Consider the following 16,217-nt stretch of genomic DNA (forward strand, 5'->3'; position numbering starts at 1 on the left):
ATGGTCCAGCCCAAAAGCTTGTATATTCCTCATTCACACCGCACAATCCAGTGTAAACTGTTTCACCAATGCAAGGAGTAGCCCTAATGTCAAAATACACATCTTATAACAACAAGGGGTTAAACTGGGTTCCAGATGGAAAACAAGAGGCTATCGTACTCTTTTGCCTCATCAGCTGCCAAATGCCCTTGGGACTCTACCACAGCCCAATGTTATTGATGCGGAGTGAAGAAGAAGAGCAGAGCTCCAGATCCGCATCTGAAGGGGCAGACGAAAAGAAACTGGCATCAGCACACATGCGTGGTGCTTATGTGCAGCTCCGTTCATCACTACTGAAGTTGCTCATACCACCTACCGGTGAGCAGGGGAACTGCTTTTTGAGTTTTCCAAGTAAACTCTGGGACTTTAGAATAGACACAAGTTCAGGAATCTGTAGTAAGTATCCACTAGTTTCCAAAATTATTTGTCAACAAGTTAAGCTTTCCTATTATGGTAATTTTCTTAGTTCTGCTTACGATTGCACTGACGTGTTTGAGTGCTAGATCTCTTAGCACCACCCACACTTTTCCAAAAGAATTCATTTCTCAAAGAATTCAATCAAATAATTTAGCATTCTGTAGCCTATCAATTGACAACCCATGATCTGAAGGCTTTGAAAAGCAGTGAAGTAACAGTTTTTTCCTAAAAGTGAGAAAGAGGCTGTAATACTAAACCAATGTCATTTACCAATTCCTAAAATGATTTGTTGTGAAGCAAAGAAATAATCTGCAACCCAACATAGTACTATTTTATGAACTTTCCTAAGACGACATTCTCAGGACACGTTTTGGCTTGAAGTTGTGCTGACAATGGAAGTGGCTTAGGTCTTTGTTAAAAATGTAAGGTTCTAGTAAAGATCAAAGTGTCTGTGGTCAAGCTTTAAGTATCCTAAAAAAACATAAGATGTATGCTTGTTATTTTTGCTGTGCTTTAGAAATAATTCCATTTGGTTTCAATTTAGAGTCAGCACAGAAGTCTTCTTACCGTCCTCAGCTACTGACTCTGACTGCAAGTCTCTTGTGAAGGAAGGATCGCCTTCCCCGTTGGGACTGTGAAGGTTTGCCCTCTGTGTGTTGAGCTCCTTCCCTGTGTCATGGACAAATGGACCGTCCCCCGAAGCGGCTCCTCTAAAAGACTTCATTACCCCCCTGTGTGGGGCTGTCATTTCCTACAATGGTCAAAAAGAAAAGGTCATGACAAAGAATACAACATGATTCGACTGAAGATAATGTACCACATTTACAGGATCTTTAGTACAACTGAACTTTGAGAAGAAAACATATTAATTTGAAAAGGGAAATGTTGGGAAGGATGGTAGATTAGGCAAGTTTAACAGAGTTTAATTCCCTCCATCCCATACTTTCAAGGTTCTCTCTATTTCTCTAATGATAAGGGACAATGGAAGTTACTGTCCTCTTAGAAGGGGGGTGAATGGAAGTCTCAGAGAGGATGCAACTTTTGGATGCAGATTTACAAAGGAGGAGCTGCTGTGTTAGATCTGCTGCATAACTTTATTTTCTGTTCTTATATAATCTGAGCCCCCTCATATACCTGTTAAAAAACATTTTTCCATAGATTTTCATTTTTGATTTGGTGTTTTTGGATCATTGCGGAAATAATTAATCTTTGGCAGACATTGCTGATCCAGGCTGAATTTTTCTGGAGGACATTTTTAAATATGGCGGATATGTTGCAATGATGATGCAATATTTCAGGAACCATGAGGCCTATATACTTCATTTTGGTGTCAAAACATCGGTTTTGAGGGACAAGTAGTCTTCTAGAGACAAGAAAAAACTCCTCAGAGCAGCCCTTCTATCATTTTCCAAAATGGCGGCTATAATAAGGAAGAAGAGACATATAAAAGTATGAAACAAATAGTAATGGTTTGTAATCCTATTATGTAGACACCAAACAATGTTTATGATCTGAATATGAAATAAAATTATGTTTATCACTTCCGTTTTAGACACATTTTCATAATTCACTTTATTTGTTTCAGCAATCGCTTGTGGTTTATTAGCAGAATGTTGAACATTTGAGAAGAGCATATCAACAGGGACATCTTATTATAGGACAGGTATTGCAAGAACATGTATGTGTAAGTTCTGTGGGTAGAGGCTTTAGAAGTTTGTAGGTTTTAGAACCCTATCAATTTCTTCCCAACCAAATTCACACAGATCTTTCTCTACATATGCATGATCCAAAATATTTACACATCTTCTGATCAAGTAGAACGCTCTTTTAATGTGCCTGCGCACAGAATATGACATTGGTGCAGGTCACTTAGCGGCACTGATCTCTTGAACTTACTGTACCAAAGATCATCAAATGTGTGACAGTCAGAACTCGCTTTCCACACACATACAAGATATTTTCTACGTCTTTAAAGTCACATTCTTCTTCTGTCTCATAAAATCCCTTCAGGAACTTCACAGATTCAGCAGTTAAACTCCAAGCTTTGTTCCAATTTTGCTCATAGCATAATCACCCGTAAGAACATGTGCCTTGATAAGAACACTGGCTTTCTCTGGGTCAAATTTCTTGTACAGAATATCAAGTGCAATTAAATGTCTTTTTTCTCTTTTTCCATACCATATCAATAACTCTGACAATCCTTGAATTATGCTCAATTCAATTATAATTTCAATCCATGTTCCAGGACATCTAATAGACGTGACTTTATATTGTTATTCACATATTGTTTGGTCACAAAATTGGCTAGTCGCACAGGCTCAGTCATTTCAAAGTGGTTTCCTTGCTGCTGCATGAAATGAAGAAGGCAGTCAACATGTTAAAACGCTCTCCTCTCTTTCCCACTAGTTTGTGGTGAGGAACAGTTTCACAATGGTCCATTCATTTTGCATTTGTCATCTTTCTGGAAACATTGCAAATAGAAAGGACTTCATGGTAAACTAGCTGCCATTGAGTAACATAGTCACTTTTACGAGTCTGATCAATAATTCTGTTGGAGCTTTACTGTGATCTCGGGATCGTCTGTTCCAGGTTCATATTTGGAGTAACAGCATTGAACTTTGCCTCTGTCTTTCCCTACAAAATGTATTTGGATGAATTTTCTGTTGAGGTGTAGTTTTTCCACCTCTAGCTTCTTCACTCTTTGCATATACCAGGACCCATATCTAATTGTAGTGTATGCAATCGGATTTGTGAAACACAGTAATCAATGACTCCATAGTCTTGACATGCAGCTTCTAATCATTTTCCTGATCAGCATGTACCACGTTTGTAATTAGAGCTATCGTGTCTAAAACATTTCCACAGTACTTGCAAAGTTCTGATTTTTCTTCACAATCTTTGACAAACTCTATGAACTTGTTTTTCAGGTTTTCTGATTCTGAACTGAGTGTATTGAACATTACCTAGCTTTGCATTATGTCTTTTGAATGAAGTGTACCCTGTGCCTTCTTCACTTCTGACATAGGATATGCAAAACTTAATTTGCCTTTCTTGTTCCAGAAAGCATTCCAATGCAATGTTTCTATAGCCTCAGATACGATGAGCATACCTTGTAACGAACAAACATAATGAGTTCTGCTCAATACTTACTGGACAGTTTTGCTTCCAAAGATTTGAGCCTCCATAAGTGCATTGTCTATGCCACACCCACTGAGATAACTTACTGCACACTTCAACACAACTTTTGTCATGTGGAAAACACCCGTCATTGGATAAAGATCATCAAATCCTACTTGATTGCTCATAAAAATGTCAGCTACAATACGGAAAACACATTAATCACAGACAACTGTCAGGATAGGCTGGTCTTCAAACTGAACACGCACATTTTGAAAATTATTTAGAGCTGTGTATACTGTTGCGTAGTTTGTGACTGGGGATGGTATTACTGGTAAATTCCCAGCCTTCTTCAGTGGGACAGTATTCTGGGAGATCAGAGCATGAATTCCAGCCTACTGAGGAACTGGCTTTTCTTTATCCTTCATCTGCACCGAATAATTGATATGATAAAGTCAGTTAAATCAGCTTTGTGGACCGCAGCATCAGGTCGAAGAAGATACATGTCCTCAGCCACTTTGAAACGTTGTGGTAGACTGGGATGTGAGGATGGCTTGCACTGATTGCAAAATCAGTGAAAGCCGTCATCACATCCCAGTCTACCACGTAAGTAGCTCATTTTTTTGTTAGACTGACAAAAATAATTCTGCGATTGCACATTCTGACCAGAACAATCTTAATTTTATTCTTGTGGATCAATACAGTTTTATCAATGTTGACCATTATTTCTCCGATCTCACTGAGTGTGAACCCGTAGCCAGCACTCAGGAGTGGCTTTAAAACGTAATTTGCTTTTTCAAAGAGTGCAAACTTAACTGAAGGCTGGCTGTTACACTGCTGCTGGGAGCTCATCGTACATTCATATTTTCGAATGTACGCATGCACGCAGTTCCGGTGGGCATACAAATCCACTGCAAATACATTCACTTTGCTGTTTAGAGCAGATATTCGGCTAAAAACTTCATTTTGGAAGAAACCCGCTGCAGTTAAAAATATATTTGCCCTTTGGTACTCACATACTCTGTACTTTGTTCTTTCATTCTCCCTAGTGTCCATGTTCTGGCTAAACCACAGATAACACATTGAAGGACCTCTGCTTTTGTGATCAGTTGTTGGAGGTGGACGAGGGATAGCCATTAATCTTCTAAGTGGATGGGTATTGGGTTTGGTTGTGGTCGCTTTCTCAGAAAACTCAAATTCTTGTTGTGATTCACTGGTTTCTGCTATTTTTTGACAAAAAAAATTCCAGGATTTTTTTCATTGTATACGACTTGCAGAATTTGTTGTTACAATGATAAAATATTTGATCCTCTTCACCCATCAGTTTCAAACTTTTGTGAACTTTGGCTTTGCAGTATTTCTGAAGCAACTCGAACTCTCCTCTGTCCAGCCGTAGTGGATGTTAGATTTTCTTTTGGATCAGTTTGGCAAATGACTCATTTTTTGTTGTTGAATGAGTCCTCAGATTTTGTAATTAGCAACACTGTCAGGAGGTAAAGATCCTCTGCTACTACTTCCTTTGCTCATGTTTACGAATTTGAATCAACAGAAAAACCAAAACAGTATTAAAATAGATTACCAATATGGTGGCTAAAACACATCATTTTAGATCCAGCATTTTGGAAAATGGTGGAATGTTTGCTCTGAGGACTTATTTTTTATCTCTATAAGCCTACTTGACCCCCTAAGCCTATGTTTTGACATAAAAATGGAGGATATAGGTCTCATGGTTCCTGAAATATTACATCATCACTGCAACAGATCTGCCATTTTAAAAAATGGTGTCCAGAAAAATTCAGACTAGTTCAGCAATGTCTACCCAAGCTAAATCACTTCTCTAATGATACAAAACACAAATAAAAAATGAACATTCCTGGATAAAAATGTATGGAGGTATTTCAAGGGGCCATGCCTATGTAACAGTAAGAGATTGTTCTGAGAATCTACTCGACCTGACACTCGCAACCTTAAAGATCCTGTGGTCCGGAGCGGCTTTTCATAGTAGTGGCTGGTTTGTCCAGGGATATGGAGGAATGCTGCACTTGTTCCCATTTGGGCCAGAGTTGTGAAAGAACAAAAAGGCAGCACGTTACAGAAAGGAGCAGATGCTATACCAATGTATATTGCTCTGGGGCTGCCATCCAATGTTTAATTAGTTTTATTTTTTGTGAGAAGGGGCATTAAGAGACTTGAATTACCTTGAAGAGGCATGTTATCTCTATTCTATTTGTAACAATTGGAAATTGTTGGAGGGAGGCCCACCGGGTAGTCGGGGAGACTATTCCGGGCACCTTCCTACCGCAAAGTTATAGCCGAGCGCCGCTGAGAAGCCCCCTCGGGGAGGTCCTTCTCCTATGATCGTACTAGGCTCAGTAACACCACCACACAGGATTCAATAGTAGTTGCAAGATTAGATTCTTTATCGGCAGTAATACGGGCAATATTTACAGAGGGATCGAGGGATCCTATCAGAGTCTCAATGTTCGTTAAGGATAGGGTAGCGGGACAGTCTTAGTACCAGCCAGGTACGGGAGGGCGCTGTGCCAGACCTTGGATGCTGGTCTCAGAGCGGCTCGGACGTGGAGAGCCGCGACGGCGTCTGCAGGGCTCGGATGGTAGTTCCGCTTCGATCGAGCCGCGACGAGGTCAGCTGGGCTCAGGTGGTAAGGTTCAACAAGGTCGGGCCGCGACAGCATCAGCAGGGCCCCAAAGGTTCGTGATGGTCTTTAAGCACGGTGGAGCCGCGACGTCGTCAGCAGGGCTCAAGTGGTGGTTCAGGGTGAGTCTTCTTCCGTAGGGTCAGCCGCGATCTGATCAGCAGGGCTCTTGACTCCAGGATACAACTATTGCCCTGTTGTCGGGTCGCCCCAGATATAGGACGGGAGCCCTTTGATGTCCGGACCCGTGCGCCCGGAGGGGGCGGAGAGGCCGGGTAGGGAGCGGCCAGACGCCCAGCAGGAGAGGCGCCAGGCCCCAGAGAGCTGTGGGGTGATCACCCCTAGGTGTGGAGAGACGGTAGGGGGTCCCATCGATACTGCCCTCCGCCGAGAGTGGGAAGGGCTCACGTGGTATCCCCCGAGCCCGGGGGTGGCGTCTCGATGTCGGGCCTCGCTGGGACCGAGGCCGGGTAGAGCAGGGTCATACAGGTGGTCACGTGGAGTGACGTGCAATCCAAGATGGAGGAGTCCCGATGTGCATGGGACCTCGTGCGGCTTAGCGCGGGGAAACGACCACGCCACGAGGCCGGCTCCCACAGAAATACACAGTTTGTACCTAACCTTTTTATGTTTATTGTGTAAACATTTTATGAAATCAAACTTGCATCAAAAATGTGTAATTGTATTCATTCTTTTGCAGGCTGCTATCATAAATGTGATTAGTCATGCAAACCTAAAAAACAATAAGGACTAATCACATTTTTCATAATTGAAAGAGTCTGCACAACTAGTACCTTCATTTGTAGAAGACAAGAATTTGAAAATGCTTTAAAAGCCAATGAACATTCCAAATTTTACATAACTTAGCTGCTCTATGCTCAGCATAAGAACAAATCTGAGTGTTCTCAAAAGTCTATCGTAAGAATAAATTGGAGTGTTCATAAAAATCTACCACTAGAATTCTAAACATACTGCTGCTAGATGGCATAGCAATTTTAAAATTGTGAAAATAAGTATGTTTTCGTGGGCTTTAAGGCAATTTGGTTAACGGTGTCATAGATCACAGGCAATCAGTCATTTAACAATCCTATTTTGCATATCAGTCACTCTCACCTTCTGCACGTTAAGCTTCAGTGTAAGCGGCTCCATCATCTTGAAGACCATGTCCATGTCATGAATTACAAGGCTGGAGGCTGGCGATTCTGCAGAAGGTGCAACCTCGGTGCTTCCGAATTGATGTCTGTCTTCACTGGAGTTGATGCGACTGATTGTCGGTGCACTCAAGGTGCTGGGACCAGCCTTACTTTCAGTCCTGTCGGCCGGACAAGTTTTCCCTGCAGGTGCTATGCGGTCACCATCTGTAGAGGAATCAAGGGGTTAGCTGGCAGTGCTTTATAAAAATAATTTCCTGCATTATGCAGAGAAAAATAAAATATACGTGCATCAGTTACGTGGTTTTCTCAAATGCTGTCTATTAAAATCAGAATTTTACTATTCTGCACTCACACCACCAGATATAGTAGTATTTACTATGGTATATCATCTGTAACAATGTCTTGCCTTCCAGAGCAAATATTTCTCCAGACTATCACTACCTCTTAAACACCATTTTCAAGAAGAATACCTTCATGATAAAAGATGTTAAATTAGCAACCGGAGAATTCTAGCAACATCCATAACAGCATAAACTCCCTCTCTATTGCATACCGCAGAACATTTTACAAGCACATAATATTTCCAGATGACACTACCTGGACACCATGCTAGATAGAAGCCCTGTCTGACCCTCAGTGGCTGCTATGAAAAAAGATATGAGAAGAGTGGGGTACCTAATGGCCAGAGTGAGTTAAAATAACATTTCTTCAATCAGATACAAGAGACACTGGCTGGTAAAAAAAAAGAAGCCCTGATAGCCTTGGAAATGAACTGCATCATTGAAATCATTTCAGTGAGGTTACCAGGTTGGACCGGATAACAATATGAAAAGGTGTGGCATAAAGTAACGCACAGCAAGAAGTCCTTAACCATTTCTATAAGATGCTGTCACAAATCTACGAGAATTGGCCAAAGCACCCTGTGCGGGACTGATTTATGGAAGCTTCCAGTTACATCAAGCTCCCATACCCATGGGTAGGTGACAAATCCCATGAATCCTGACCCGGTCACAGCAAGAAATCAAAGGGCGGCAGGCCACAGAGGGACTAAGAAAGCTCCTCACTATTGTACAAAATTTGCATCCATGCTCTATGAACCACTGACCTCTCTCTTGAAAAAAAGTTGTATCAAAGCAATCACCGCAAGCGAATCCAGAAAAAGTAGTCAGAATTCCGAACCCCACTGGAGGTGCATTTACAACAAAAGTAACACCAGTCATAAATGAATTCAATGACTAAACAATTAATCCGGTCTCGTTTTCCTGGACGCCCAGACAGCTTGTAAAAAAGATAAAACAGTAAAGGTCACATGCTCCGTAGGGAGCGTCTGAAGGTACAAGGCAGGCCTGACTTGTTTAAACTGCAGTGATTTCAGCAAAGGGATTAAGAAACGCTTCCTAGGCCAGCTGAAATAGGAGCAAAACATTATAAAATGGAGCAGGTCCTGCAAAGACACACTGTCACAACCGCAGGGAGCCCTTACCTCAGGCCGTACCCACCCACACGTGGAAGCCAAAAAATGGTGCACTTGATTAAACCTAAACCTGACCAATAAAAACCTACCGTGCTGTGAGCGAACCAGGCCCAAGTATGCTCCATCCCTTGCACAGTTTTTTTAAGAATGTGGCCCCTCACCAATGGCTTCTGAAGTTCTAAACCTTTTTTATCTGATCAGGAGCATTCAAGGAATAATCTTTTAACATTCCCCAAATCGTGGGCAGAGAATGGAATCCGATTCATAAAGGTATCGGCCCTGCCTAGAGATAAAAAGGATGCCTTAACATAAGCAATCCAAGGTATACTAGTTGCCCGGTCCAGCGACAGACAGTCCTCGAGGATCAACCGGCTTAGCTTCAGCTCCACCCTGCTCCAGATCTTAATCCAACACCGGAGCGGGCTTAAGGAGATCACGTCAGACATAATCGAGCCCCAGCTCCGCATGCACTTAATGAGTATTCAATCGCTCTACATATTGGGAAATCTTTTGGTGATACTGAAGACAATAGTCATGGTGCTTGCCGAGTAAGATAGTTGAGGAAATAAACATCCCAAAAGTGTAAACTCAAAAGAAATATTCCAGAAGATGGTTTAAACACCATCACTCTCCTTCATATTTAAGCCCTCTGGTTCGTGTTTTTACTGCAGAACTTACACACAAATATTAAATGAAGGAAAATAAATTCTTCCTGAAGGATACACACACTGTTTGTGTCAATACCTCCAAGCAAGAGCAAGTCATACTTTAATGCTGTGGGATCCACTGATGGAAACCCGCTAGTTGCATAATGTGACGTGACATTGAGTCTATGTGTATTAGGTGAGTCACACTGCTAATGTTCATATGGATACAGTAATCATAATAGGCTTCTTCCACTGTGTTTACATTCAGTTTCATTCACTCCACTAAACCAAAAGCAGGATAAGGTAGTTCTAGCTCTGACCTTCGTTTTGTTCGCACAGACTACCTCGCATCATTTCCAACTCTCGTGACCAGAAAATGAGAATGTGATTACCAGCTAAGTTAGCTCCGCCTCCCACATTCTTCAGTTCGGTTTCTGATTGGTGGCTGTCTGGCAATGGTATGATGGTATTATTGCCCACCATCTCAGCTGTGCAGAAAACACCACAAAGGAAAAGGAAAGGGGGTTTGTGGGTGTGCAGAGAAGAAGAGACAATATGAAAAAAGTGAGAAGAAAAGAGACAAATAGAAAAAAAGATTAAGAAAGGGATCAGATACATGAAATTGTAATCACCTAAAAGATTGTTAGTAGCCAATTTTCAATGATTTGCCAAGATGGAACGTTTTTACAGAAAAAAAACAGAAACCCAAAGCCCAAAAACACCCTATTTGTGAAGTTAAATAGGATTGCCTACAGCCCTATTACATTACTGCACCATGGATTTCAATATAAATCGAACTTTCTCCTCTCATAAAAAAAGAGGTGCACACAATACAGAATGTGGTTAAATTATAACTTAAAAGCTTCACCAATAGGAAGATATTTCCGATGGTATTTCATGCGGCCAAATAATGAAAGGGGCGCCACTTCCATCAACAACTAATGAGACACTAGGGCATTTGTTTGAATCACTTGCAATGCTTGTCTGCCATCTTCAACATCACACCAAGGAATTTTCCTTTCATATTCCTTACTCCCGACTGTGCAGGTCTTGCTGTGGGCATCAGCTGGTGGGTCATGTGTGTCTCAGAAAGTCAGTAAGGCATTTACATTTGAATATTTTATTTTTCATGAGCGGTGGTCATGTACTTCACTCCTATTGTGCTGTGCTTGGGTGGATGGATGAATGGATGCATGAATGGAGCAATGGCTGTGCTGAGTATTCCTGCCCTGCTGCTGCCTGACCTTTACCCATCCTATGTGTAAAGGGAGACATGGGCTGCCAGTGCAAGCAATGATCCCATTCACTGTATAGAGGGAAGTGTTTACCGCTGCATCTGTGCTCTACAATCTGTACTTGTGAGTAAAGTTTGGCTAATTTTATTTGCTGCAACCATCTTGTGCATTAAAGGATAAGGGCCCGCTGCTACCTGAGGTCTTTCACAAATTAGAACATGCACTCTAGGGGCCAAATGCTTTAAGAGCCTTCGGGCCCTCCGTAGCGGGCTCTACCGGCCATTAAAGGGCCGCTCCCATGTTAAAACCCCGACGCTGAAGCAGGCCTTTAATGGCTGGTCGAGCCTACTACGGTGGGCTCTAAGGCTATAATGGATGGAATTGATAACCCTAGGAGTTATCATGATGTCTCCACCCTCTGCAGAGTAAGCCCTTCTCAATGGCTGCCAGCCAAAGTAAGCCTTTTTGAATAAACATCAAGCAGCAAACTCTAGACACAAAAGAAATCAAAATGTGACTGTTATTATTCTAGCTCACTATCTGATCAGATGAGTTAGCATGTGAAAACCTCCCAGCCCCATCGTCAGTGTGCCGCAGTCATCTCAGCCTGAAGTTGATCAAAGAAACAACTTTGATTGTGTGACTATACGATACCAGTATAAGGGCGCCTTAAATAGATTGTTCTATCTCCCAAAATCAACGACCAAGCAAAAATGAATCTGCAACATTTAAGAGCAAAAACCAGTTTGGAAGGAGTACGTATCGACCATTACTATCTTTGATCCAAAAGCAAAGGAGTCATCACTGGGAATAAGCCCATAAAACAGACAATTAAAATATTGCAATAAAACACATTAAAATCCGCATTCATGATTAAAATTCAAATAAGTATAGCATCAATTGATTCATTGGAGTTCATTTAGCACACTTACAATAGAGTAAAACATGCAGATGTAAGTTATATTTAAAATCAATGAGCCAAACGATACATAGAGGCAAATTATATCTTCCAGTTCATAATAGCAGAGCATCCAGTTGGCCAAAGATTTAAAAGGAGGAAGAGTGTCCTGTCATACGAGTAAGCATGTCCTCCATCCCCCACGGTTCAGCTCCATGCAGGACTACTGACTGTGCCTTGGCCATGTAAATTTCTACGACTACGGACACTGGTTTTGGTGCAGTGGGTTTGTAACACTTGGTAATACAGGGCGATCCATGAGTCAATGAAAGCTCAGACTTCAATAATTGGGTTTCCAATTAGTAGATGTGTGAAACCACACCCCTAGATAGTCAAAGTGATTAACCTGCTGGAGCTTAGCTCCGCACATATAGAAAAAACCCTACTGTGGTATTTGTGCGTGTTTAGAGACAGGATCTTGGTTTTGTAAGCATTAACTTCCAAGCCTCTAGATTCGCAGTACTCAGAGAAACTATTCAACAGGTTCTGCATCACCATGGGCATTCAAGAGAGAAGGAAAATCATCAGCAAATAATAATATGGGGGTTGGCCAACCCCCTATCCTGGTGCAGTCACGGATGCATATTAACAAGTGGTCCACCAGGTCATTAATATAAAGGGAGAATAGTGTTGGGGCGAGAACGCACCCCTGACGCACTCCTTGTGCGGTGAGTATGCGTTCAGCGAGCTCCCCATTAACCCCCATCTCACCTGTGCATAGGTCCCCTCATGTAGTCTCTTAAGGATGTTCATCAAGCAAGGATCAATGCCCAATCTGGATAGGGCAAGACACAAACTACATCTCTAGACCAGGTGAAACATGGCCCTTAGATCCACAAAAGTGATGTAAATATGGTCTTTAGAAAGGTCCAGATAGATTCAAGCGAAAGGCACGGTCAATGGTGCTCACCTTTGGGCGAAAACCTGCTTGGAAGGGAGAAAGAATCCTTCTCTCATCCAGCCAGTCTTGTAGCCTAGATCGGATCTGATGGCAGAAAACATTTGGAGGTTATCAGTCAGGTCTGTAGTTATTGGGGAGGTTCCGTCTCCCTTCTTATAGATAGGGATTATTTCCGCAGCTAACCATGAAGGGGGATGCTAACAACCTCCAGGATTTTATTCAAGAAGGTATTAATATGGGGGCCACGGACTGTGGATCATTGTTGCTTAAAATATTTGAAATCCAGTATCAAGAACACCAAGCCTAATTTTATGTTACCTTCGCTCAGAACTTTAATGCTGCCTCGGCCATGTGAACACTGCTCCTCCGAGAGCACCTGTGCTTCCAGTGGTTCAGACTCCAGATGCTGGTTGATTCTCCCTTGTTGCTGGCACTGCTGCCTTCCCAAACTGGTCATGTTCATGTCTCTGAAGCTAAGGCAATCTATAGTATCTATAGGAGCCATGCTGCTCCCAGAGCTGCTCTCTGAATGTCCTTGGGTGAAAGTTCCAGCCGGATAACACCCATCTCCAGACTCCAACCGTGTATCCTGATGGACTGTCACAGTGTCACATGGGTGCCCCTTCCCTCCAACCACAGAGGGTGTGGGGGTCAGGTCATCCTCAGGTGCAATTTTCAAATCCCTCTCAAAGTCACTATCATTGTGTGGTGAAAGGTTCCGCAGAATCAAATTCTGTGGGATCATAACTGTAAGAAAAATGGACCATGTAAGTTTTTCTCCAACTTTTAAATGCACTTTAAAGACATTATTCCATTTTACGCCAATGCTACTTATAAATACTTGATAAAAATGAGGTTTAGGTGATATGAATTGTCAGACAGGATCAAGTGAACACGAAGTAGTATATACACAAATAACACACAATAGATACACAGTTTCTGATAGCATAACACTGTCACTGGAGATTGCAAAGAATGAACAAGACATTTTTTAGAACCTGATTTGGGAAGTTTATTTGCAAATTTAAATCATGAAATCTATCAGCTAGGCTTGCACAATTATAAAAAAAAGAATGGGAGTCTCAGGGTTAGTGGTATTTGCCATGAACAAGGCTCTCGAGCAACTCAAGTCTGACTTACCCTTTAGGTACTTTCGAGAACTAAATGTGTCCTCAATTTTATAGTTTTTTCACTATACTTTCAAGTCACAAATGGTGTGGGTAACTGATAGACACTCAACCCACCAATATGATTTCGCTTTATAACATTTTGTTTAAAAATTGTCAAAGTGATGGACGGTTTTACTTCGGGAACTACTTTAATAAAGAAAGACTTTCTTCTAAGCTTTTCGGTCAAAGGGTACTGCTGCACCTAAGTGTTTTACATTAATTATAGAATAGCTGGAACATGTGAAAATATGCAGTTAAGTTGAGTGAGAACTGTAGCACAAACTGACAGCACTTAGCTTTCACAGGTACTGAGAAACAAAGGTAGGTTATTTAGGGTAGGAGAAGAACTCTACACTTCCCAAAAGGCTGATAGAATCTACGTTAATGCATCGTGGTTAAAAAAAGAAGAAAAAAGGAGGTTGAAATTACTAATTTAGTTATGTCTGGCATGTGCTGCCATGAGGAGACCATTGAAGGCAAAATACTAGCTGTGCTATCATTAAATCACTCTGCTGTCTCTATGCTGTGTTACATAATTCCATAATTTAGCTATTTTATATTGTTTTATATTAAAGGGATTGGGATGTCTGATGGAGTGAAATGGAATGGAGCACTACACAATATTTTTAACAAACGCAGAATAGTCTTTCTGTTTTCATTGCACGGTGCTTCATATCTAGCTCTGTAAGTAAAGATTTAGAAGCACTTGCACATTGCAGGGGTCAACTGCCCAAGGCAATTGCATGGTCAGAAATAGTCAAGGAGCTCCTTGACAAAGACAGAAAATGGCAAAATGAAGAAGCCCTGAGACAACATTCTCCATGAGTTCCACCAGACCACAAGCAAGGAAAATGTATTTAAAAAAAATCAAAATGCTGATGCCCCCCACACTGTCTATAATGATAGGCAATCAATTTTGCGAATTAATCGATTCAAGGTATTTTATTATTTCCATTTTCATCCCCTTAGAGTTTCATTTCTTCATTTCTGTTCTGTTTCAGTAATGAGTGCACTGTTCATATTAGGGCATACCTTTCTCACAAGATAGAGGCTATCTAGTCTTGTCTGGTGGCAGGCTCCAGATGGAACGACCTTGGATTATGTTACTTTGTGTAAGATATGAGCGCTGAAACCATTTTTTCTGTATTTCCTTGTTTCGCTGCACCTGCTTGGAAAATTCTACTGTGAGCGTGTTTTCGCTTGGTTACGAAACGTACACAATGATGTTTGTTTATGCATATCGATTTCAGTTCCCCCTGCTGCATTCCTAGCTACTGGGCAGATGGGGCTCCGCTCTGAGTGTATATGAATAAACAGTTTTGGTTTTTATTCTCTACAGTCTGACCGACTCTTCATTTAGCACAGGAGCCTGAGAGGTGGTCATTAGCGACCCTGGTGGCCCTAAACGGGTTACTTCCTTCACCACATGGCAGTGGTTTAGTCTGCAAGCACAGGCTTCCCTTTGATGGAGGGCAGTAAGACTTCCAAGAGCAAGAGCGTGACTTTCAGCTTCAGAAGGTTGATATGGAACTAGTCCTCCTCTGGAGAGCAGATGCCTCTAATCTCCGCCTCTCTGAGATGGCCTCCCCATCACAGAAGCAATGCATCAGTCAACACTGTGGGATCTGGGTAGGGAAAGTACAGAGGTCTCTTGCCAACACAATTAAGGTTCCACAGCCATCACTCACGATCTTTTGCTTTCTCCTCCAAAATCTAGACAACATCAGAAAGGTCCCCCTGGTTCTGAGCCTACAGGGACTTCAGACCTTTCATTTCTCATTTGGTGTGCTTGACCAGCAAGATGAAGGAGGTTATCAGTCCCTGCAGGCTCAGAGTCCTCCTCACTGTGATACAGGACAGAGGTTAAACATTGGGATCATAGCCCAAATGTCCTGGCGTCTCCTCTTCGAGGCTTGGCACTAAACTACACCTTGCTCAGCATGGCTCAGATGAAGGAGAGCTTCATCGAAGGAGTAAGGTGTGACTCAGGCACACCTAAGTTGTCAGGAGATTCGCTGTAGTCTGAAGGAGGTAGATGTCTGCCTGGGGCAAACCCCCCTTCAAGAACCAGTCGTCGAGGTAGAGGAAGACCTTGAAGGAAGTAGTGGAAACAACAACCACAACTGACTGGTGTCACCAGTTCCCTCTTTAAGGCTCCTTTGATCAAAAGTCCCTGTACTTCCTGCTGCAAGAGTGACAGGCGGTTCACCGTCAGTCAAACTGTGGCCCAGCTATCTGTGCACCGCTCCAGGGCCCAGTCTGCTTATTCTCTAAACTTCAGAAGCCGTAAACTGTCATGCCTATGAGACTGGCCTGAATGTGCCCTGAAAAGGCGGTCAACCGCATCCAGGCTTGCCTGCGATTGGCCACACCGGTGCTAATAGCTCAACCAAAGGAATCAGTGATATCCAGTTTCCAGCGGATGGTGCACATGGCTGCATTACAACCA

At 42.2% G+C, this 16,217-nt stretch overlaps 1 protein-coding gene and 1 long non-coding RNA gene across 4 annotated transcripts in view; one reads left to right on the forward strand and one right to left on the reverse strand.

The window, feature by feature from the left end:
• The window catches only part of LOC146772767 (uncharacterized), a 142,651-nt gene extending 140,651 nt beyond the window's left edge, over positions 1 to 2,000 (forward strand). For both annotated transcript variants that reach the window (XR_014972393.1, XR_014972392.1), the window contains one exon: positions 1,001 to 2,000. This is a non-coding gene — a long non-coding RNA (uncharacterized LOC146772767). The remainder of the gene's footprint in view (positions 1 to 1,000) is intronic.
• The window catches only part of LOC146772768 (rho guanine nucleotide exchange factor 11-like), a 319,232-nt gene that overhangs the window by 1,015 nt on the left and 302,000 nt on the right, over positions 1 to 16,217 (reverse strand). The window contains exons 15-18 of one of the 2 annotated variants that reach the window (XM_085639975.1): positions 12,918 to 13,346; positions 9,898 to 9,993; positions 7,344 to 7,588; positions 1,024 to 1,207 (exon numbers count right to left, since the gene is read on the reverse strand). In XM_085639975.1, the coding sequence (XP_085496101.1) occupies positions 1,024 to 1,207; positions 7,344 to 7,588; positions 9,898 to 9,993; positions 12,918 to 13,346 (954 nt within the window). The remainder of the gene's footprint in view (positions 1 to 1,023; positions 1,208 to 7,343; positions 7,589 to 9,897; positions 9,994 to 12,917; positions 13,347 to 16,217) is intronic. The other variant, XM_085639976.1, reaches the window with a different exon arrangement.

Source organism: Triturus cristatus, chromosome 12 (assembly GCF_964204655.1).
Source record: "Triturus cristatus chromosome 12, aTriCri1.1, whole genome shotgun sequence".
Lineage (NCBI taxonomy): Eukaryota > Metazoa > Chordata > Amphibia > Caudata > Salamandridae > Triturus > Triturus cristatus.